Genomic DNA, 23839 nt, shown 5'->3' with positions numbered 1-23839 from the left:
TTTAGGCAGTAGGCTTGGTTGAATGCAAAGTAAGTTTAGCGGCAAGAACATAAGTTAAAAGTTATGCGGCCCAAACTTAGAGGCCGTTTACACGAGACCGTTTTCAACTGAAAACGCAAAATAAAATATGCGTTTTAGCTGTCCTTTTACACGGAAACTGTGTTTTAGGGGACTGAAAACGCAAACTTTTGAAAACTGCTCTCAAAGTGCAACTTTTTGAAAACGCCGCCGTTTTCGTAACGATTATACTTTAAGCTTATGTCCTGAACCTCGCATACTTCTAAGAATTAAGCGTTTAGTCGATCGTGATGAATTCTTATTACAACCCAGCTTACTTCTCAGATCAGACGGCTTCGTGTTGTTTCCAGGCGGACCGTTAAAGAACGCGACATGCACGTCTCCCGGAAATCCTGTGAAATTTAACCAATCAGATGATGACTTCGAACGCGCTGAAATGTTTCCAGAACAGTGTGCTTTATGCATCAGACGTTTAGCCAACGGTCCACGGGCGTTACGTCTGACGCTGAAACTAGGAAATATGTGACTGAAATGAATTGCAACTTCTGGCTCACAGAGACTTAAAGGGATAGTTCAACCAAAAAAAAAAAAAATTCTGTCGTCATTTATTCATCCCTTTGTCATTTCAAACTTGTATGAGTTTCTTTCTTCTGCAGAACACAAAAGAAGATATTTGGAAGAATGTTGGTAACTGAACATTACCACTGGTACCCATTGGTTTTGTGTCCATACAATAAAAGCGAATATGTACCGCTGTTGTTCGGTTACCAACTTTCTTCAAAATATCTTATTTTGTGTTCTACATTTACATTTATTCATTTAGCAGACGCTTTTATCCAAAGCGACTTACAAGTTGGGTAAACAATGGAAGCAATTGGGTCAGCATTAGGACAACAAAAAGCATAAGTGCAATAAAACATGTCTCACAAAGCCTACTACAGTGTACAGAGCTAAGTTTATATATATATATATATATATATATAGATAGATAGATAGATAGATAGATAGATAGATAGATAGATAGATAGATAGATAGATAGATAGATAGATAGATAGATAGATAGATAGATAGATAGAGTAGAAAAGATACAGAAGTCAGAAATGATCGGTCAGGTGCTGACGGAAGAGGTGTTTTCAGCCGATTCTTAAAGATGGCCACAGTATCTGCTGATCTTGTAGCAGCAGGCAGATCATTCCACACATGTGGAACCGATCCAGAGAAGGTTCGTGAGAGTGATTTTTTACCTTTTTGGGATGGCATCACAAGATGTCGTTCGTTTGCAGAGCGTAAGGATCTGGCGGGTACATAAGTCTGCATTAGTGAGTGAAGATAGGGGGGTGCCAAACCAGTGGTGGTCTTGTAGGCCAGGAGCAGAGTCTTGAATTTGATGCAAGCGACTATAGGGAGCCAATGTAACTTAATGTTCTGCGGAAGAAAGAAAGTCATAAAGGTTTCATAAATGACGTGATGGGTGAGTAAATGATGACAGAAGTTTCATTTTTGAGTGCACTGTCCCTTTAAGTGTACAGTGTCACTGTAACTGTAATATTATCTGTTCATTTCCAAAGAAACAGACGTGACAAACATGTCAGTTATTTTCTGTGGTGACTGCCTTTCGTGTCTGACTAGCTCTCACAATCAAGTTTTCTACCGGCCAGTTTTCTGCTAAAACTCCCCCTGACGGTCTGTGTTTACAGTGAATAGTGAAATCGCACCCCAGCTAAGTGCAGCAGCTAGCCTAGCGCAGAGATAAACCTACCCCCTCCTTCCAGAAACCTGCTGTGACCTGAAACAACTCATATCTTATCAGAGCCTGAATTTAAACATTACACACAACCACAGCAGCGCACGCAGACAGATTAGCAACATGTCGCTGTTGAGCCTGATCAGACTTCTTTTGTATTCCTTTATTTGACAGCGACTGCATTTAAAGAGACAGTTCACCCAGAAATGAAAAGTTTCTTTTTTCTGCAGAAAACAAAAGAAGATATTTTAAAGAACGCTGGTAACCAAACAACATTGACCCCCATTGACTTCCATTGTATGGACACAAAACCAAAGACACATTTCTCAAATATCTTTTTACATACACATATATAATGTGACACACCGTGGACCCACCTCAGTCCTGTTTCCTTGTCGTAAATGGTTCTTTAGTGACAGCTCTCACATGTATGCAAAAAATTCACAGTACACAGACATGCATTGTCTAGGCGAGCAGCCCATGTGACTGAAAACTCCACATTTAATAGGGGGCAGGCCATGCCCCTACCTCTCATGGGACTCTTTATGACCAAAACAGAAGTACTATACAGTTGCCCACCATCAACAGCGGCTCCAGCCAACTCAAAAGTCCTCTGTTTTTGGGCCCCATCTGACTGAAACACTGCCACTCATTGTTTCTCAGCATGTTTGGACTGTGGTGTAACAAAGCAGTGTCTTTTGAGCAGAACATCCAGGGTGGGATTTGGGTCATGAACGTACAAAGCCTTGGACAAATGTGATTGTTTGAAACTCTTCATGTGATGCCCCTAACGCTCATTTTTTAACGCATCAGATTCGTTTATACAGATGTGAAGAAGTATAAGTTCCAGTGTATGCAATTTAGTGGCATCTAGTGGTGAGGTTGCGAATTACAACCGGCGGCTCACTCCACCGCTTACCCCTCTCTTTCGAAGCACTACGGTGGCTGACACAGGACAAAGATGCCGTCACGTTTTCACTTCTTTGCCGAAGGAGATAACGTATTTACGAAACGCGCTCTGTAGAGCAGTTTGTCCGTTTAGGGCTACTGTAGAAACAATGGTGAATTCCATTCAAGGGGACCCTACGATGTATGTAGATAAAAATAGCTCATTTTAAGGTAATAAAGCATAACGCTTCATTATGTAAGGTCCTCTGAAGACATAGTTATGTATATTATATTGCATTTCTGTCAATAGATCCTCCAAAAAAATGACACACTGGACCTTTAAAAACATTTTTGGATGAAAATACTAACATGCATAAGAGTTTTGCACAGTATAGCATAATATAGACAAATGATGTTGTGACTGTCATTAGTTTATTGAGACCCTATGGATTCAGACTCAGACTTTTGTAGATGTTTGGAATTCGTCAAAATGTAGAATGACTTCCTGATAAGCTGACAATGTGTCTCCTCATCATTCTCATGAAGCTTTGTCCCAGTTCTTTCTAACCTCATCGCTCTTGGCAGTCTTCATAATTAAAATCTTTTAACCACTATTACTTACAGTAAAGGGCCTCAACATCTCATCTATCTCTCTGTCATCTTATAAGCTTCCCTTATCCAGGGATGAACGGGTGTACAAAATGCATGAAGGAATTTAATAATAGGTTGTGCAGGTGACGCTTTTTTGGGCCACGTCAACTGTTTCGCATATTGTAAGGGCTTGAACGGTGTGTATCTCTCAATCTGCGACCTACATCTTACTTCCGTCTGATGTAGACAAGGTCCTGTATACCACCAATGAGTCAGAACCCCAGAAAGAGAATGCTGATACCTCTCTATTTTGAAACACCGGGTTAGCCATTCTAGTTTCATTCTGTCTGAAATCTTTTCTATCGTCAATTGGCAGCTGTCAGAACCGGAGGGCCAAACCTGTCACAGTGATATTCTAACTTCTCAGTTCTCCGAAAAAACCCATAGGTATGTTAGATCTCACTTCCATCTTAAGGTTTCGGTTTTTGTCATTTTGGTATTGGATGCTGTTGGTTTTACTTGTCATCCTTTTTTGGTCATACTTGGTTCTAGTTGAAATCCAACCTCAACGACTTTGAAAACAATGATTATTAGCATGTGTCAAAGCTAACTTGAATCTAAATTGCAGATAAAGTCCCCAGAACCAACGGTGAGCTTCCAGGAATATTGTATTTAAACCATTCACAAGAAGTTTAGGCATGTTTTTGCTCGCTAAGTGCAAAAAGTGATGTGGCCTGGAAACTTTATGAGGATCTTTATATTAAATTGCAACATAATACAAAGTAAAAGTAGAAATTGTGGGAACACTTGATTTTGATTAAATCAAACCATGTAGTAAAGAAAAACATCTGTCACAAGTGTTTCGTTAAATATTTTGTGATTTTAAGGTCCTACTTGGGTTTAGAGAGTGTCCAACAACAAGTTTACGTACATACAAGGTGTAAAACCACTTTCATTTTCTAATAATAGGCAGTTAATATTACCTTACTTCTTGACTGACTCTCAAATGATTCGCTCGGTGATTCTTCTGTCTAATCCCCTTCTTTCTGTCAGTGTACTCTGATCTGATTGGTCAGATGGTCTAGTCTGCTGTGATTGGTCTACCGCGTACAGCATCGCAAATGGAACGTAGGCGGGCATTACACCGAGTGACGCAAATCTGACCCGGAACTGAAATTAGAACGACAGATGACTCGTTCGCGTGATTCAGAGTCGACTCCTTTTTTCCCAAGCCAATAACTTTGTTATTCTTACACTTTCGGCTTTACAACTTGGCAGACTGCTTACATTCACACACAGCAACATTACACACTCATGAAATGTAATTTTAACGACATTATAATAGTTACTCTTTAACTGTAAGAACCTGTAAGTGCAAAGTTTACCATTAGAAGTTTATCTATCTATTGTTGTTTCGACCCGACCTTTTTATAGTTCTTGTACAATTGTGTGGTGCTAATTATTGTGATATTTATTTTCATGTAGCATCAGTGTTTTAGTGTATATTTATCTCAAGTAAATTTTGAGCTTATTTGATTAATTACGATATATCTGTATATTGCTAATAAACACAAACTGTACAAATTTTCACAAATTGTGCAAATTATTTTCCAATTGTCACTGTCAGAAAATGTTAGAAATGTCTGTAGCACAGGGATCGTGGGATGAAGGGATGATGGGTGACTAAATCTGGAACTTGGTTCGTGAGGACAGTATTAGTCACAGAAGACAAAAACGATCAAATGTATACTTCTAAATTTTTGGACGACTCATTTTTAGTTCCTGTTATGTTAAACTGTTGTTTTGAGCTCAGTGTTATGCCAGTACCTTGTCATTTCTGCGTACGAGTAATAATACCGAAATGTATAAATGTGTGAAAATATTTTTGTTTTTGTGAGTACCGTCGATGGTAAAAAACATTAATGTGACTTTCCTATTCAGCATGTTAAACCTCATAAAGAAACAGTTAAACCTAAAGCAAAAAAAAAATGTTTCATTGTGTTATTTTTCATTATTTGTGGCTGCGCTCACTCTAAAAAAAAGGTGCTCTTCACAACTATACCATTTTTGGTTCCACAACGAACCATCTAGTCACCATCTCTTTCTTGCCTTTTTATAATCTGAAGAACCTTTCTTCACCACAAAGAACACAAAGGTTTTTCGGTTGTTAAAGGTTCTTATTGGAACCATTAAGACAAAAAAAGGTTCTTCTGAAGCGCCTTTATTGTTAAAAATGCTGGCACTAGTAAAGGGGTGAATGTGTTGCATCAGAATCATTCGCTGTAATTGTTGCAATCTTTGGCAATCTTTTAAAAGATGACAAGTCATTCTGGGTGTGTGTGTTATTATTTGGGACATTAGGGTAAAGTGTACTATCTGCGCTTGGTGCTCATATTGTGACATGTTTGTTCATAATGAGGTCTCTTTGACATTGACGCTATTGTTTTCTGTGCGTCTTTGCAAAGGCTAAGAAAGTTTCTGCTAGTTTTCCTTAAAGCAGTTCACCAACCTTATTCTCCTTACATTTCTAAGTTTCTTGTATGAGTCAGTGGTTTTAGTTTCTATGGCTGCATTAGAAAGAAGTCTTGCTAAACATGGGCCTTCCAGCGAACTGACACATGCTATTAAAATAGAAACTTCCTTGCAATCAGATTTTGAAATGCTTTTTCAAATGATGTGTTTAACTGTTACACTGCATGATCAGTAACTGCATCTGTTACATATATTAAAAATGGGTTGCACTTTATTCTACAGTACAGACAAAAACATTGTCTTTACGATTTCATCTTTCAAGGCAATACAGTTTCTTTAAACTCTCTATCTGGCCTCCTATGACTGCCAAGTAGACTCTAGGCGCTGTTCGCTGGAATTCACCAGAACAATTAAATGTCTTATTTGAGTCATGCGTGTTCCATCAAACTCTCTGACGTCACAATGTGACTCTGAGGACTGCGGCTTGAGCCAAATTGAAGCCCTGTGTTTTCAATCCAAAGATGAGGAAATAAAGCAACAAACAATTATAGTAGTTCACCATCAAAATGAAAATTCCCTCAAAACCTGTATGACTTTCGTTCTTCTGCAGAACACAAAAGAAGATGTTTTGAAAAATGTTGGTAACGGAACAGCACAGCCCCCCATTCACTTCTATTGTAACCAATGCTAGTTAATGGGGGTCTGTTAACGACATTCTTCAAAATATCTTCTTTTGTTTTCTGCTGAAGAAAGTTTGAAATGACAAGAGGGTGTGTAAACAATGACAGAATTTTCATTTGAAGGTGAACTACTCCTTTAACAGTACAGTGAGATATTCTCCCGGTCGGCATATGAAACCGATTGTTACAGTGGTTTGGACGAATTGCAAATTCCCCTGTGATACCCATATCCTGAAACAATAATTGTTCTTGTGATCATGATTGAAGCCAAGAGTGCCATTTAAAAGAAATGGTATCTCATTCTAAGATTATACAGTGAATTGAATGATTGTTCGGTGTTGTCAGTGTGATCAGAGGCCATGTCCGTCCTGTATGTGATCTCAGCTGCCCACTGACACAGTGACCCTGGACTCCACCCATATGTCCACTGCAGCTTTAACGGTTCAGACACGTGATTTAAAGGGACAGTTCTCCCAAAAATGAAAATCATTTAAATCTCTCATTATTTACTCACCCTCAGGTTGTTCCAAATCTGTATACATTTCTTTTTTCTGCTGAACACAGAGGAAGATATTTGGAAGAATGTCAGTAACCAAACAAATCTCATCCCCCATTTACTGCCATATAGGGAAAATTAATACTATAGGAGTCAATAGGGGATGAGATATGTTTGGTTACTGACATTATTCAAAACATTCCTTTGTGTTTAGCCAAACAAAGAAATGTATACAGGTTTGCAACAATCTGAGGGTAAGTAAATGATGACAGAATTTTCATTTTTGGGTGAACTATCCCTTTAAGAACTTGTTTAGTGCATAGTTAATTAATAACTTTAGAAGTGAGACGTGCTGAGCTGCTTGAGTCTCCAAACAGAATTAAGGGTGTGTTCACACCTGGCAGGTTTGGTTCTATAATAATGAAATCTGGTGCGATGGTTTTATTAGTGCGGTTTGTGTAAATAAGTGTGAACGCTACAGTCCACACCCTGGTGCGCACCGAACAAACAGACTGAGTCTCTGTCTGCTTCCAAATGAATTCTGGTGCAGTGAAATATAAAAGCAACACGGACAACAACATTTAAAGGAACCAAAAACAGGAAATGCGAAGATGTGACCCTAAAAATAACGGGATTTGAAAACACACAGAGTTGGTTTGTTTGATCTTCATTTGTGTGTAACAAACAAATAGTTTTGACTCTGTTTTGACTCCTTTAAACATTGTATATATATATATATATTATAAATATTAGATTAAGAGTAAACTATATTAAAATAAATATGAGTAAAAAAAGAGTAAACTGCAAGTATGCAAGATGTTAAGAAAACTTTCAAGTATGCTTGCGGTATAAAAATGACCAAACTAGTAGTTAACTCAGTATTAAACTTTACTTTATTAAATTGTACTCTGTTACATTTAAAGTATACTTTAAAGTACACTTACAGCTGTGGAAAAAGTTAAGAGACCATTTCAAAATTATTTTCAGTTTTTCTCAGTTTACTGTTTATAGGTATGTGTTTAGGTAAAATGTTAATATTTGTTTAATTCTATAAACTACTAACAATATTAGCAAATTTGCATTTTTTTGCAGAAAGTGAAGAAACAGGTCAAAATAACAGAACATATGCAAAGAAAACAACTTCATATTAGCTTTTAAGCAATACAAAATATTTGTACATGTATTTAGGAAAAGGTCAATATGTGATAACCTTAATTTCATCACTGTTTTCATGTGTCTTGTCATATGTCACTCCTGTGCTGGATTTTGTTGAAATTCAACAGACACTGGACTGGAATGACCACAATACATCTAGAATTGCTGATTAAATGAAAATTTGAAATGGTCTCTTATTTTTCCACGGCTGTATATACTAAAAAGTGGGCAAATTTTGTCCAGTATTGAAATAGTACACTTACAAGTATACTACATTATTGATTAAATATCATAGTACATTGATAACTTATTACATAAAGGATGCTTACAAATATGTGAAATTTACTTAAGTATACTTAATGAAATGAACTTAAAGTATTCTTCTTTTTTAAGGGCAGTAATGTTTTTTCTATTTTTATTCTGACTAAAAAATATTAACATGCCCTCGAAAAGTGTTTCCAACAGCAAATAATAAAATACAGTAATAATTGATACCGCTTCCAAAGGGTTCATTTAGCAAATGGAACTGGCGTAACGTCATGCTTTGAAACGCAGTTGCTACTTGTAACATTTGACCACATCGAATGAAATCTCAGCACTTGTTTTCCCCTCAGGAATGTTTATCCAGTTGGCTCCTGGTGAATCCCAGGATTCACAGTTTACATTACTGTGGCTTCATGTAGCACGATGCTTCATTAATTGAAGAGAGAGATTTGATGTGCAGAGATTTATGAGGCTGTTTCTTTGAGCTGGGTTACAGTATGGTGTCTGGATAATGGTTCTCAAATTATTCTGCACTGTAATCAATTAGTGTCTGTATCTGGGGCATGACTCATTGGGGGAGGGTGGGGGAATACACTCGCGTGATATAAAGAAAGAAACCCTTCCTCAATAGTGTGCCAGAACATTAAAGCATGGGTGTTAGGGGTGAGGACAGAGACTAATATCATGACCTCATGCATAGATTATTTTACTCTGGATAGGGAAACATAATGATGATGATGGTTTGTGAACAAATGTTTATATTTTGGCATTCATAGGTAAATCTTAAGCACATTTCGCTCATTTCATTACCGTAGTCTGTAATGCAAAAAAACAACAACATCCTCAGTCATTACCGCAATTGCAAACAGGTTGTAATACTAAAATAATAATAGTTCATTGCTGTTTCACAATGCAAAAAATAACTAATTATATAACAATTGTGTAAAATGCTGTATTGTCTTTATGCAAAATATGACTTCCAGTTGTCTCAAGTCTTACATCAGGGTTTGACATCATTGTTGTCATAACCAATGCTACTCATGTACACAGTGACCCACATTGACAATAATTCATTATTTTGATGCAAGTTTCACGCTCGTGTGTGTGACCTTAATGAGGTGGGGCACGATTGCATCCCAGAGAGTTACTGGCAGGCAGCCTCACATAACACAAGCATTCATCAATAAGACAGAGGTGCCATTGCGTGTTATATAACAATCTATTTATTACACAAAGCTGGTTTTGTTCTGGGGAATGGGAATGCTGTGTAGTGGACAGGGTCGCATGGGTGATGTGACCTTCATGTTTCTTAAAATGGATTCTTCTATCGGGTTCATGTATGTCATTCAATTCAATTTATTTATATAGCGCTTTTCACAATGTGATTTGTTCCAAAGCAGCTTTACAAGAGCAAATAAGAAAAACAGAAGAACACAGAAAGGTACAACACAGCACAGTGCATGGTGTTTATAGACCAAGCAAGATCATTCTAATAAATAATATCTAATAAATAAATGCAGTCTCCCGGTGAGCAAGCCCAAACTCCAATGATGAATAAATGGAGAAAAAAAAAACTCGGGAGAAACCAGGCTCAGCCGGGAGGGCCAGATCTCCTCTGACGTGTCATAGCTGCACTCAGTGACCCCGACCAAAGCCACCGAGCAAACGTCCACGAAGAACAGGGAGAGCCCACGAGCCGCGACCAGGAATCCCCACCCGCCGAAACCGTGCAGGTCCAACCCGGTCCCATTCCGCGATCAACACCAGACAACAGAGGAACAACCAGGGAAAATTAGTAATGGCATAATTAACTTTATTCCTCTGTTGTCCGACATCAACCACAAAACAAGACCAACCAGACCCACACAGCCCCAACAAATGAAACCCCCTAAACCACAACCAACAAGCCACTCCCCACAAACACCCACCCAGCAACCTCCAATCAAAGTCACTGAGTGCAGCTATAACTTCAAACTGCTGTCATGTGATGTAAATTTAGCATTAAATACCAAGTATTGTAAATTTAGGATTAATGTGACAAGTAGTCCGTCTTTGCTCTTGGTTGGGGATGGAATTGCCAGTCCGCAGGCTCTCGCAGGAGGATGGCACGGGATTTTCAGATGTAGCTGGCGTAATCTCTAGTTGGGATGGGCATGTGACGTTCATCTGGGCCTGGCGGGCATCCCGAGGCGGGGGCAGAAAGAGAATAATTAGCGTAGCTGCTGTTCATTAACTATGCATTGAGTGAATGCTTGGCTGAAAAGATGTGTCTTTAATCTAGATTTAAATTGGGAGAGTGTGTCTGACCCTCGAATAGTATCGGGGAGGCTATTTCAGAGTTTAGGTGCTACGTATGAGAAAGCTCTACCCCCTTTGGTGGATTTAATTATTCTAGGTGTTATCAAAAGTCTGGAGTTTTGAGATCTTAGAGAGCGTGATGGGTTGTAGTGTGGTTGAAGCTCTGTTATGTAGGTAGGGGCTAAACCGTTTAAGGCTTTATAGGTGATTAAAAGAACTTTAAAGTCAATACGATACTTAATGGGTAACCAGTGAAGGGATGATAAAATTGGTTTTATGTGATCGTATTTTCATGACCTGGTTAGAACTCTGGCAGCTGCATTCTGAACTAATTGTAGTTTGTTTATTGATGATGCAGGACAACCACTAAGAAGTGCAATACAGTAGTCAAGTCTTGAGGTCACAAATGCATGAATAAGCTTTTCTGCGTCAGCAACACATAAAATATTTCGTAATTTGGCAACATTTCTAAGGTGGAAGAAGGCTTTTTTGTGACATTTGAGATGTGATTTTTAAATGACAGGTTGCTGTCTAATATAACGCCTAGGTCTTTAACTGTATTTGTTGGAGTAACAGCGCAGCCTTCAATTTGCAGGTTATAATCCGAGATATTCTTTTTACATGTTTTTGGTGCGATAAGTAATATTTCTCCTTCACACATGATCGACTTCGAGACTTCAACTCTACGCCGAATTACTGCTGGAATCTTACGACGTGTTGCAGCGGACTGTCCCTTCCTGCAGCGACTTCCCCTGGGCGTCTCGGCAGTTCCAGAAGTGTTTGAGTTTTTTCTCTAAAAGAGCAAATTTCTCTAGCGTGGCATGTCCCGCTGTTCTCCTAGGTGCAATACACTCATCGTGGAGGGGGACGGACACGAGGTCTGCTTCCAGTACGCTGGGGCAGCCCTTGTGGATACGTCCTGCCCGCACCGCGGGCGGTTGACGATTCAGACGTTGCGTCACGGGTGGCTGTGTTCCCACGGGACTCAGCCACCACCTCGTCTGCTTCCGGTTCCGTGACAGAAGTGGCTACGGCCCTGCCGTCCGCTACGGTGAGCAGCGAGGGTGATATGAGGATTACTGTGAGCGCTAATCCATCAGCCACCGGCTCGCGGACCGTTCACACCTCGTCTCGCTCGTCTGACCGTTCCCCATGAGACTTTCCCACTGTCTTGTTCCTCAACCACGCATTCGGAAATGGTGCGTGATGATAAGATGTCCGTGTAATAAAGTTCAATGTAGGGAAGGAAGGAGGCGGGAACCGGCGAACATTCATAAAACTTTAATCAAAATAAATAAACAATAATCCAGCAAATAAAAGACCGGCAGCCACCTCACGGTCGACTGCCGGCCACACGAACATAAACAAACTTAACCTGTTTCCGGGCCCGGGTCCTCTCTCTCGATGGTCCGGTCGCACGTCCTCTTATGCACCCGAGCTCCCCCGTGAGGCATGCGGGGACCGGCGGTCGCACAGCTGACACTCGTTGCCACTTACGCTGCCGGCCCCACCTTACCCGCCCCACGGCTCTCGCCCCGCCTTCCTCGCTACAGTCCGTTGCAGCATCGGAGGGTGACTTACTGGCATCTGACGCCGACGATTCCTCGGAGCTCCCTCCCTCGGGGAGCTCCCTCCCTTCCCGCCCAGGAAGAAGCGGACGTCAAAATGTCAGCCATGCTTTCCCGGGCCGCCGGCATTGGGTTGCAGTGCACCGCACTGCCTCTCCCAACGCTCGCGGCTGGATACATGGTACTTTGGGTTTGAGAGCGGCTCCAAGCCGCACTCGCCCCCAGTGCCATGTTTTCCCGGAAGTGCATGAGGAACTTAGTACGACCTGGAACGCCCCCTTTCGGCACGTGCACATCAACTAGTTCCATCGCCCTTTCTTCCATCGATGGTGGGGCAGCTAGAGGATACGTCGATGTCCCCCTGGGGCTCGACCTAGACTCCTGTCCAAAGCATGTAGGTTTTTTTGGCATCTTAGGTGTCGAGAGCTTACTTTGCTGTGGCCCAGCTGTCCCCTCTCTCCACGCTATGGCCATCCTGCAGGTAGCCAAAGCGGCCCTCATGGGAAGACCCCAGGGAGATCGAGAATACCTTCGGGTCCGACCCCAGCCATTCCATTGCTGGTTGGTCAATCCGGGACGGTTCCTGCCCCATCCCAACAACCCACTTCTAAGAGTTTTTCTCTCTCTGGGTGTTTATCACAGCCGATCTCACCCTCTACACGAGTCCGCAGGTGATCAGCTCCGTGCGAGCCACACATATCCCAGGAGACCTGAACCGGACAGCCGATGCGCTCTCTCATCAGTTGACACCTCGCGGAGAGTGGCGACTCCACCCCCGCACAGTCCAGCTCATTGGGTACAGTTCGGGCGGGCTCAGGTAGACCTGTTCACCTCCCTGGACACCACCCATTGCCCGCTAGGGTACTCCCAGTCCGAGGCCCTCCTCGGCATGGATGCTCTTGCGCACAGCTGGCCGTGGGACAAGCGGAAGTACACCTTCCCCCCAGTGAGCCTCATTACACAGACCCTGTGCAAGGTCAGGGAAGAGGAGCATCAAGTGTACTAGTTGCGCCATACTGGCCCAACCGGACTTGGTTCTCGGAGCTCTTGACGACAGCTCCCCCCTGGCCGATTCCCCTGACGAAGGACCTGCTTTCCCAGGGGAAGGGCACGTTATGGCATCCCAGGCCAGACCTCTGGAACCTCCATGTCTGGCCCCTGGACGGGACGAGGAGATCCTGAGTGGCCTACCCCCTGCGGCGGTTAAGACCATCACTCAGGCTAGGGCCCTGGCCACTAGGCGACTATACGCCTATAAGTGGTGCCTCTTCTCATCCTGGTGCTCTTCTCGAAGAGGAGTTGCTCGATCGGGAACGTGCTGTCCTTCCAGAGACTCGAGAGTAATCTCTCCCCTTCCACACTGAACGTGTATGTAGCTGCCATTGCCGCTCATCACGACCCAGTTGCTGGTAAGTCTCTAGGACAGCACAACCTGATCATTTGGTTCCTAGGGGCTCCGTACCCTCTTGCGACCTTGATGCGGTCCTGGAGCCCCTCGGAGATGCCGCTCTTTCTCATCTTACGATGAAGACGGCTCTCCGGATGGCGCTCAAGAGGGTAGCGGACCTACAAGCATTCTCCGTGTCCACAGATTGCCTAGAACTCAGGCCAGGTGATTCTCACGCTATCCTGAGACCCCGGCCCGGCTACGTGCCCAAAGTTCCCACCACTCCCCCCAGACACCAGGTGGTGAACTTACAGGCGCTCCCCACCGGGGAGGAAGACCCAACCCCATCCGTGTTGTGTCCAGTACGCGCATTGCGCCTCTAATTGGACCGCATGCAGAGCCGCAGTAGCTCTGAGCAGCTCTTTGTCTGTTTTGAAGATCAGCAGAAGGGGAGGGCTGTCTCAAAAAGAGATTGGCGCACTGGATCATGGACGCCGTCACCACGGCGTACCAGTCCTAAGATCGTCCGTGCCCACTGGCACTGGCTCAGGGCACCTCTCTGGCAGACATCTGCAGAGCTGGGGGTTGGGCTACGCGAGGGTCAACCAAGACGTATAACTCCACTACGTTTCAAAAACCCATTTCAGTTAATTTACCCTTAACGGTGCTGTGTGTAATATTTAGGAGGCTTTACTGACAGAAATGCAAGATAATATATGTTAGCAAGAAAACTATGTTTTCAGAGGTTTATAAAGACCTTACATAATGAAGCATTATGTTTTTATTGCATTAGAATTAGTTATTTCTATCTACATACACTGCGGGTCCTCTTGCAGGGAATTCACCATGTTGTTTCCACAGTATCCCTAAAGGGACAAACTGCTCTACAGAGCGTGTTTCGTAAATATGTTATCTCTTTCGCGCAAGAAGCGAAATCGTAATGATATATTTGTCCTGTGTCAGCCATCGTGTGTTTCGAAAGGGAGGGGTTGAGTAAGCCGTTGGTTGCAATTTGCAATCTCTTGGCCTCACCCCCTTGTTTCGCCGTTAGCGTCTCATTTTTGTTCATTCCCCTCACCTGCGTCGTGTAATCTTCCCGTTAGTTTCCCTTAGTGTTTGATTCCCGTCACCTGCCCGTCACCCCCCATTTGTCATTATTCCCTAGTTAGTGTTCCCCTTATAAACTCCCTTGTTTCACTATCCCTTGTCGGTTCATTGTATGCCTTTCTCGTTTACCTGCGTCATGTCACCTTGTGGATTACCCTGTTCCTGTTTACCTTGTTCCTGTTTACCATTCCCTAGTCGTGTTTTGGACTTATTATTTTGATTCTTGAACCTTGTTTGTTTTGTCCCCCTTGTGGGAAGTTTTAGTTTACATTCTTGTTTTTTTATTCGTGTTTTCCCCATCATGGCTTTTTTATTTAATTTAAATAAAGTATTTTTTGTTAACCCTTCATCTGCCTGCGCCTGGGTTCTGCCTTTCTAATCTTGACAAAAATCACTACTTTATTTCTTGTACTTAGGTATCTTTACTCAAAAAATGTACTTGAGGAAACTTAATATACTTAAGTATTAAATGCGAAAAAAATATACACTGTCAACAAAGTATACTGATTTGGTGTGTACCTTTTTATGCACACTTAAGTGCAAAAGCGTACACTGGTACCACCCCAGTGACAGATTTTGAAACTTTTTTTCTGAGAGTGTATTTTTGAAGTGTAGTGATATGCTTCATCATTTATAATAAGCTTTATAATGTAGAAAGTTTTTCTAATGTAAAAACACTGATAAAGTACAGATACTTGAAAAATGCACTTGAATAGAGTAAAAATTCTTCACTATTATCCACCTCTGCTTGCTTTTGGTCACATTAGCTTACCTTAAATAAAACTCAAAATTTAATCTTAAAATTAAAGCGAATAAGATCCAATAGTATTACCAAATGGACAATGAATGTTTTCAATCAGGTTTCCCGAACACTGATAGTCCCTACCCCCTTGAAGTCAATTGGCAAATGGCTTAATTGTAGTATATATTCTTTACTATATATTCTTTATTGTAATGCTGTATATGTAAGGGATAATCCACAGCTAGCCGTGCAAGCACCCGATGCGAAGCAGAGCTAGCTGTGGATTATCCCGCTTATACCATGGTCATTTGCCAAGTTAAAGCTGTTAATGTTTACAGTGTCATTTTTGATCAGACAGGTTAAAATGACAGTTATTTTCGTCAGTAATTTTAATTATTGATCAAACTGACTGGAATTAAACGGTTTTAATGCACAGTTTCCAGCCAATCAGAATCCAGTATTCAAACATGGTATAAATGAAAGAGTTTGGTTCCAAAATGAAATAATTCCGTTTTTAAAAATGTTCAAAAATCATGTTTTTTATTATGTTATCATGTTTTTATTGTGTTAGTTGGCTGTAATTTTTAAGTTCTTATGGCTTAAATCAAAACAAACCAACTGCAGTTTGATTGATATTAATTGGAATGCACAATAAAAAACATAATTTTATCTCGTGAGTTATCTCGTTTTGGATCCAAACTCTTCAAATGGACAAATTGTGAATGACACTGGTGCACATTAATCCAAATAAAAATATTGGTTTTAGTCATTTAAATTTTCAGTGTAATGTAATGACACCCGACTTTCTTTTTTACTCAGAAACATGTCTAATTAGTAAAATGGTTAGCGAACCACTTTATAAGTTAACAAGTTCTGCACGAGTGAGCACAATACTCAACAAAAGGAAGGAAGTACTGTATCTGGAGGGCTGACAGCAGCTGATGTCCAAGAAGAAAACATGAGTCTGACCTAACCAGAAAACCCTTCCATCCTCTCACACATTTAAAAAAAAGAATAGCTCATAAAAGTGATCTATATGAGCGTTTTGAAGTCATACTGATAGTCTTTGGCACCATAGAACAGGTTCGCACATGTAGGTTAGAAGTCTGACTGAAACCTGTGACATCATTGATTGTCAGATATGCCACATCAGAACGTCCCAGAAGGGTCGTGTTGGGTGTGCGGTGAGCTATAGCTCAGTCTGGTGCATTCAGCATTTCTCGACATTTCCAGCTGTCATCCAAGAGCTCTGACTGCCATAAAAAGTTGGAGAATAATCAACATTCATAAATATACTGCAATAACTTGATTTCCTCCCGAGTAATTATCTAAAATGGTATTAACACTAAAAGCATCACGGTTGACTGATGTAATGCTGAACTGCAAAATCTGAGCTCGCGCATGCGTTGAATATTTATGGCCTTATACTAGAACATGCTGAACTAGTTATTATTGCTGTACTGTTTTTGCTATTGTGATATTTTCCTCTGTTGGACCATATAACAGGCAAAATCTTCCTTTGTATTTCCAGTGTCCAGTGTATGAAGTTTAGCGGCAGCTAGTGGTGAGGTTGGGAATTGCAACCAACGGCTCACTCCAATCCCCTCCCTTTCGGAGCGCTACGGTGGCTCTCACAGAACTAAGATGTTGTCACGTTTTTGTTTCTTTGCCGAAGGAGATAACGTATTTACGAAAGGCTCTCTGTAGAGCAGTTTGTCCGTTTAGGGCTACTGTAGAAACAACATCCATGTAAGGAGACCCGCGGTGTATGTAGATAGAAATAAAACATAAACTTTATTATGTAAGGTCTTTATACACTTCTGAAGACATAGTTATGTATATTGTATTGCATTTGTGTCAATAGATCCCCCAATAAATGACACACTGGACCTTTAAACGTACACCGGGATCCAAACTATATCAATCTAGTTAGGCATGATTTCTACAACGTCTGTTAACAGGAAAACACACTCACTCAAACCTTCCTTATATATCTAACTTTGGTAACCACGGTCTATCATATTCTGCCGCACATTTTTCAGCAATAATCTTTCGATGAGCGGGATAATGTCTGTGGAGGATCTTGAAGATATAGTCTCTCTGTTTCTGCGATCAGTCTAGGAAATGTAATCTCTCATCTGAAACTAGGCCATGGCGTGATTTCACATTTGTTACACCGCCAATAGCATACGTCTGTCACAAAGAGCATCCATTTATTATGCTGTCCCTCAGGCTCTCGCTGCTGTTCTAACAGATCACCTTTATAGCTCATCTGCTCCGCTTGAAAGGGTGTATTTCATGCTGGATATAGTTTTCCGGGCCAAATTGGAGTCAAATCATTTATCAATATTTTTTGGTGTGCTTTGAATAATGGGTGGCATAATGTGGGGATGTGCAATTAATCGAAATTTAATTGTAATTGTCAATTTCAACTTCAACAAAAACAAAATAATCTAGTTAAACCGATTATTGTGCAGCATTCCCGTGTATGACTCTTTCTACTGTAAAACACAAAAGAAGATATTTTGAGAAATGTCTAAGTGGTTTTGTGTGAATACAATGGAAGTCAATGGGGATCAGTGTTGTTCGGTTACCAACATTCTTCAAAATATCTTCATTTGTGTTCAGTAGAAGAAAGAAAGTCATACAGGTTTTGAACTTTCCCCACTCGTCCCACCTCTAGCAGCTCGTGTTTTTCCGGAAATAATCGTACAGCAGCATCTCTCTTTTATAAATCTGATCAAACTAAATACTCTTCGAAGATACGATGTATGCAATACTACTGTATAGGCACTCAAGATTAATATGAGATTGGCAGAAACTGCCTGTGATACATGATCTTTAAGAATAAGAAAACCATTACCTCAACAATTATTATTAATGGCTCTCTTAAGCAGTTTCTTGCAGCTGGCCTTGCATTGGTATGAGCCGGAGAGAAACACCTGCTGGTCCGAGTTATTTTCCACCATGACAGTAAATAAACAGTCCACCTGCTATCAGTTAGCTCAGTGGTTGGAGGCTCTGTAAAATGAAGAGTAGAATGGGCGGCACCATCTCGCTTCAGGGAAGGACATTCATCTCACATCTGTTTCCGTTTCACGCCATGTCTGCCTCAGCTCGTGTGCGTGTACAGTACATGCGTGTGTTTGTTTGAGAACAAACGAATGTGTGTGGGATCACCTGAATCTATGGTCGCAGAGAGATGCAGGTGACAAGGGAGCTCACGGTGGGAGAGGTTTACGATGCAGAAGGTTAGATTTTTTGATACAAACCCAGATCAGTGCTTGCTCAGTTGTATGTGTGGTGTGTGTGTTGGTGAGAAAGCAGAAGTGTGTGGTGTGAAATATATTTTAGTGCTAACAATGTTTGACTGTCTATTCGTGTGGTGCTTTATGGGATTTTACATGCGCATGCATGAAGGTGCATGAACTGTTCAGTGGTTTATTCTGCATGTGTAAGGGTGTTTGTTGAAAATACTTTTATGGAATGCAGAAGAATCCTTATTGCTCTTACTTAAAATGCTTTTAATATATTTCAATACTTTTAAATATAGTATGGGTTCATTATATATTAAATAATTTTAAAATGAACCCTTAAAGGGATAGTTAAATAAAAAAATAATTTAGTCATCATTGGTAACCGAACAACGGTGGTACTCATTCACTTCTATTGTATGGACATAAAACCAACGCAAGTCGATGGGTAGTGCCGTGGTTCAGTTACCAACTTTCTTCAAATGATCTTTTTTGTTCTGCAAAAGAAAGTAAGTCATACAGGTTTGAGATGACAAAAGGGTGAGTAAGTGATGAAATAATTTTAGTTTTTTGGTGAACTATCCCTTTGGAACCCATACACATTTGTCCGTAAAGAAAGATGATTTTTTAAATACAACACCTACTTTTTTCAGGTTTACAGCCTGATGTGACAGTCATGTCACTGCAATATTTTCGTTACTTGTTTTATATCAATTTGTTCAAGGAATATGGTCAAAACAGGTGAATTGTAATACAGAACATCTTATTAAAACATTATATATGTTAAATGGGTTGAAACCTACCTTTAGTAGCAAAAACTAGTTTTAACATGTGACAATCAGACTACCATTTTGCACCATGTTGCGATGGCAACACGAAACTCACATTTTGTCACATGACTTAACCAAGATGTTCAGTACATGTAACTTTTTACTTGTTAAAAAAATATCTACTAAGTCAGGGATAAATCTTTAAAAGGACCTTTCCAGATCATCACCAGTGTTTGTGACACTGTGGCTTCTTAAGGGTTTACCTATATTATCAAGTCACAGATTTCATTATGTTAATGATTAATTATTATAACAAAATGCTCAAAGATAGCCAGCATTGTTGGTCCCCGGAGTATGTTGCATTTTAGATGCTGGTCTCTAGCATGTGATGGTGATGTCAGCACCATCAAAACTCCTTGGTCAACCAGCCTCAACAAAACAAAGCCATTCTCGTCAAAGTTGTGCATGTCCGTGCTGTTTCAGCAGCTCACAAAACCAGCCTATTCTAGTCTGGATCAGCATGAATTTCAAAGCTGTTCTTTTTAGCAGCAAAGTGGTAAATGTTTAATTTTGTACTGTAGGCACATTATCCATTCCAGAATGTACCGGATGATTTAAGACCTCTCTAGAGGAGAAATGCATTCTCACTTTTCCTTGCCCTTGGCTCTGATTCATGATTGCTAACATCGTCTTTGTTTTTACCTGCAGGAACGTGGGGCTTTCGCTGCCTCGCTGGCTTACGTAAACTGAAGGATCCTAGTACACAGATACCCTGAACAGTCCCTGAGAACAAAGGCCTGACATTCCACTGGAGAGAAAGTGAATGAAGAAAACCAAACAAGGGAGGTGTTATCAACAGATGAATCAGTCACAGACAAACAGAGAAGCACACAGGACACCATGAGGGAAGAGAGTGAAGGAATTTTACGGTTTCGACTTTCTCTCCCGGTACACTGACAAGTCCATTAAAAGTCCATGTGTATGCTGATATGAACCCCAAGTCCTTGGGATCTTAAAGGCAACTTAAAGGCCCTTAAGCAAGGGCTTGAATAGGTCTTTCAGTCATGTCATGGTAGCATTGCACTTCAAGATATCAGCCACTGAGAATATCCCAAACAAGACTCGGACAATGCAAGTAGTCTAAATCAAATCTCATTTTCTACCTACTTGTGCAACAAAAGCTTTCTCTTTGTCATCATAACCTTACATAATTATCCACATTCCCTCTTCCCGGGATAACCGCGGCGCAGTCAACCATGGGTTGCCGACAAAGTTCGGAGGAGAAGGAAGCCGCCAGGCGATCACGGCGCATCGATCGGCACCTTCGCTCAGAAAGCCAACGGCAACGACGCGAGATCAAGCTCCTGCTTCTTGGCACCAGCAACTCCGGCAAGAGCACTATCGTGAAGCAGATGAAGATCATCCACAGTGGAGGCTTCAACCTGGAGGCCTGCAAAGAGTACAAGCCCCTCATCCTCTACAATGCCATTGACTCGCTCACCCGCATCATCCGAGCCCTGACTACCTTGAAGATCGACTTCCACAACCCCGACCGCGCGTACGATGCCGTGCAGCTCTTCGCCCTCACTGGACCTGCTGAGAGCAAAGGCGAGATCACGCTGGAGCTCCAGGGGGTGATGAAGCGTCTGTGGTCTGACCCAGGGGTACAGGAGTGCTTCTGTCGCTCCAACGAGTATCACCTAGAGGACAACACGGCGTATTATCTAAACGACCTGGACCGCATTTCCGCAGCAGAGTACATCCCAACCGTCGAGGACATTCTGCGCTCACGTGACATGACCACCGGCATTGTCGAGAACAAATTCACCTTTAAGGAGCTCACCTTTAAAATGGTGGACGTGGGTGGTCAACGTTCAGAGAGGAAGAAATGGATCCACTGTTTTGAAGGTGTGACTGCCATTATATTCTGTGTGGAGCTCAGTGGCTATGACCTCAAGCTTTATGAAGACAACCAGACGGTAAGGAGAGCTCGATTATGTGTTCTGGCAATTGGGCAACTAGATAATGCAAGCAGGGACACAAACTCTGTGTTATCTGACCTGGTTTACATATCGCTAGAATAAATTCATCCTGTCAGTCGACAGTGGCAAACAAACTGCTTTTATCATTTAGGTTTCACATTTCCTGTAGCACGCAAGCTTTCAGTTACATTTAAGCTAGATTCAGAGCCTCAACAGTGCTCTGCTAAAATTACAGGCCTGTGTCGTGTTTGAATGCTGATACCCAAAATGTGATGGCAGTACGCTGGTGGTGCTTGACCAGTCCCAAACCAGCATAACTCAAACTGAACCAGTAGTGGAATACCAGTAATGGACTCTTGAGTTTACTTTTCTAAATGATCGTCTAACCGCATTCGTTTTCTCTCCATGTGGTGAGGTTAATTGCTTGACAGTGAGTTCAAAGACAGCATACCTGTGTGTGCTAAGCCCAACCTCACAACAAGAACTTGGAAGTAGCGCATTAGCCTGGATATCAATTAGCGTTGGGGAGTTAAAAATAAAAGTGTTCCGCGAATCTTGTGGGCGGGGGGAGAATGTACGAGAGTGATAATTGAGTTCACAGTGCAAGGTGTCAGGGTGTACCCACGAGAATGATCCGATTTAGCACTGGGGAAAATCACTGATGTGATGGGGGTCAGAGAAGTTTTGTGCGTCTTCAGCTAGAGAATTCAAAAGAAAGTAGGAAGTAAAAAAGGAAGAGCAGAAACCAAGGGAAGGAGCTGAAGTCTTGCTCCTTGCCTTCAAAGAGGAAGTTGTGTGTTGCCGGAGCGGGTGTGAGGAGCGCCAGCGTCAATAGATGTTGCATGCACTTTACTATACTACTGCATTATTAACTTTGAAAGGAATGGTTCACCCAAAAATAAAAAATCTGTTGTAATTTACTCACCATCAAGTTGTTACAAACCTGTATGCATTTCTTTGTTCTGTTGAACACAAAATATGTTTTTAAGAATGTGGGAAACCAAACTATTCTGGGGCACCATTGACTACCAAAGCAGTTGTTTTCCTAGTCAGTAGTGCCCCAGAACTGTTTGGTTACAAACAATATCTGAATTTAGATGCATTTATATTCAGCAGAACAACAAAATCTTTACATGGTTGGGACAACTTGAGGGTGAGTAAATGATGACAGAATTTTCATTTTTGGGGGAACTAAGTTCAATGAACAATGGCGGTACCCATTGACTTCTTTTGCATGGACCCAATGCACCAATGCAAGTGAATGGGTACCACCGTTGGTTGTTGGTTACCAACATTTTTCAAAATACCTTCTTTTGTGATCTGCAGAAGATAGAAAGTCACACAGGTTTGAAATGACAAGATGGTGAGTAAATGATGACATGTGTTTCATTTTTGGGTGAACTATACCTTTAAGAGATCTTTCAATATCATTGATAAAACAAGTGTGGCTATGTCAGACACAATAAGCATCCGAGTCTATAAAATAATTGGTTGAAATTCTGCTTGTACAATCCCAGATCTTGCCATCTTTAGTTCTCCTTAACCTTCCACAAAACCTATAGGCTACACAAACATACACTAACAACTAGATGAGAGTGTGTTTTAACTCAGAGATCAGGATCTGAGGTGGGCCGCTGAATCAAATTACTCAATAAACAATCTCAGAACTGGCCCAAAAGCACCAGCGCTTGCTGCAAATCTGCATTTGCCAGTATTGACCAGAATGACTAAATTGACAGCTCTCCTTGTGCATTTACTCATTGGCACGCTTCGGACGAGGCAGCATGGATCAGTACGGGCTCTGAATGATTGAGTCAGAGCGGCAGCAAAGGGTTTAAGCAATGCAGTGTGGTTCTGAGATAGTCTGACTGGATTGGGCTGTCAGCCAGTGAGATATGAGCATTATAAGACATTTATGACCAGTTATACACTGAAAAATGTTGTTACAAGAGGAAGTATTGTTTAGTTATGATGATATGATTGTGGTTCTTGGCCACCATTGACTACCATACCAAATCAGTTGTCAAAAATTGCCCCAGAACTGTTTGCTTTCCTAGATTTTTCAAAACATTTTTTTTTTGTGTTCAACAGAACAAAAAAATAAAAGTAATGTTTCCTACAATGGTAGTCAATGGTGGCCAAGAACTGTTACAAGCATTCTTCCAAATATCTTTCTGCGTGTTCATCAGAGCAAAGAAATTTATACAGATTTGGAACAACCTGAGGGCGAACTGTTCCTTTAAGTACTTCATTTAAGTGGATTTTTCTTAATACATTGGGAGATATTTTCTATGTGTTCTAAGCATGAGATTACATTTCTATGCATGAGATTACACGGCAAATGAATTTATTACTAAGCGTTTTTGTTGTGTTTTCTAGTACAGTACAAAATAAATGAAAAAGTGACCTAAGATGTTTAGTT

The 23839-nt window shown here is 41.2% G+C and overlaps 1 protein-coding gene across 2 annotated transcripts in view; it reads left to right on the top strand.

Moving 5' to 3' along the window:
• gnaz (guanine nucleotide binding protein (G protein), alpha z polypeptide) overlaps positions 1–23839 on the top strand; it is a 43942-nt gene that overhangs the window by 8283 nt on the left and 11820 nt on the right. Inside the window, exons 1-2 of one of the 2 annotated variants that reach the window (XM_057320583.1) lie at positions 18352–18662; positions 20144–21414. In XM_057320583.1, coding sequence (XP_057176566.1) covers positions 20692–21414 — 723 coding nt within the window. In that variant the 5' untranslated portion in view covers positions 18352–18662; positions 20144–20691. Of the gene's footprint in view, positions 1–18351; positions 18663–20143; positions 21415–23839 lie in introns of those variants that run through there. The other variant, XM_057320582.1, reaches the window with a different exon arrangement.

This window comes from Triplophysa rosa, linkage group LG22, assembly GCF_024868665.1.
Source record: "Triplophysa rosa linkage group LG22, Trosa_1v2, whole genome shotgun sequence".
Lineage (NCBI taxonomy): Eukaryota > Metazoa > Chordata > Actinopteri > Cypriniformes > Nemacheilidae > Triplophysa > Triplophysa rosa.
The sequence above is the reverse complement of the archived record's forward strand: the minus strand, read 5'-3'. Positions and strand labels throughout refer to the sequence as shown.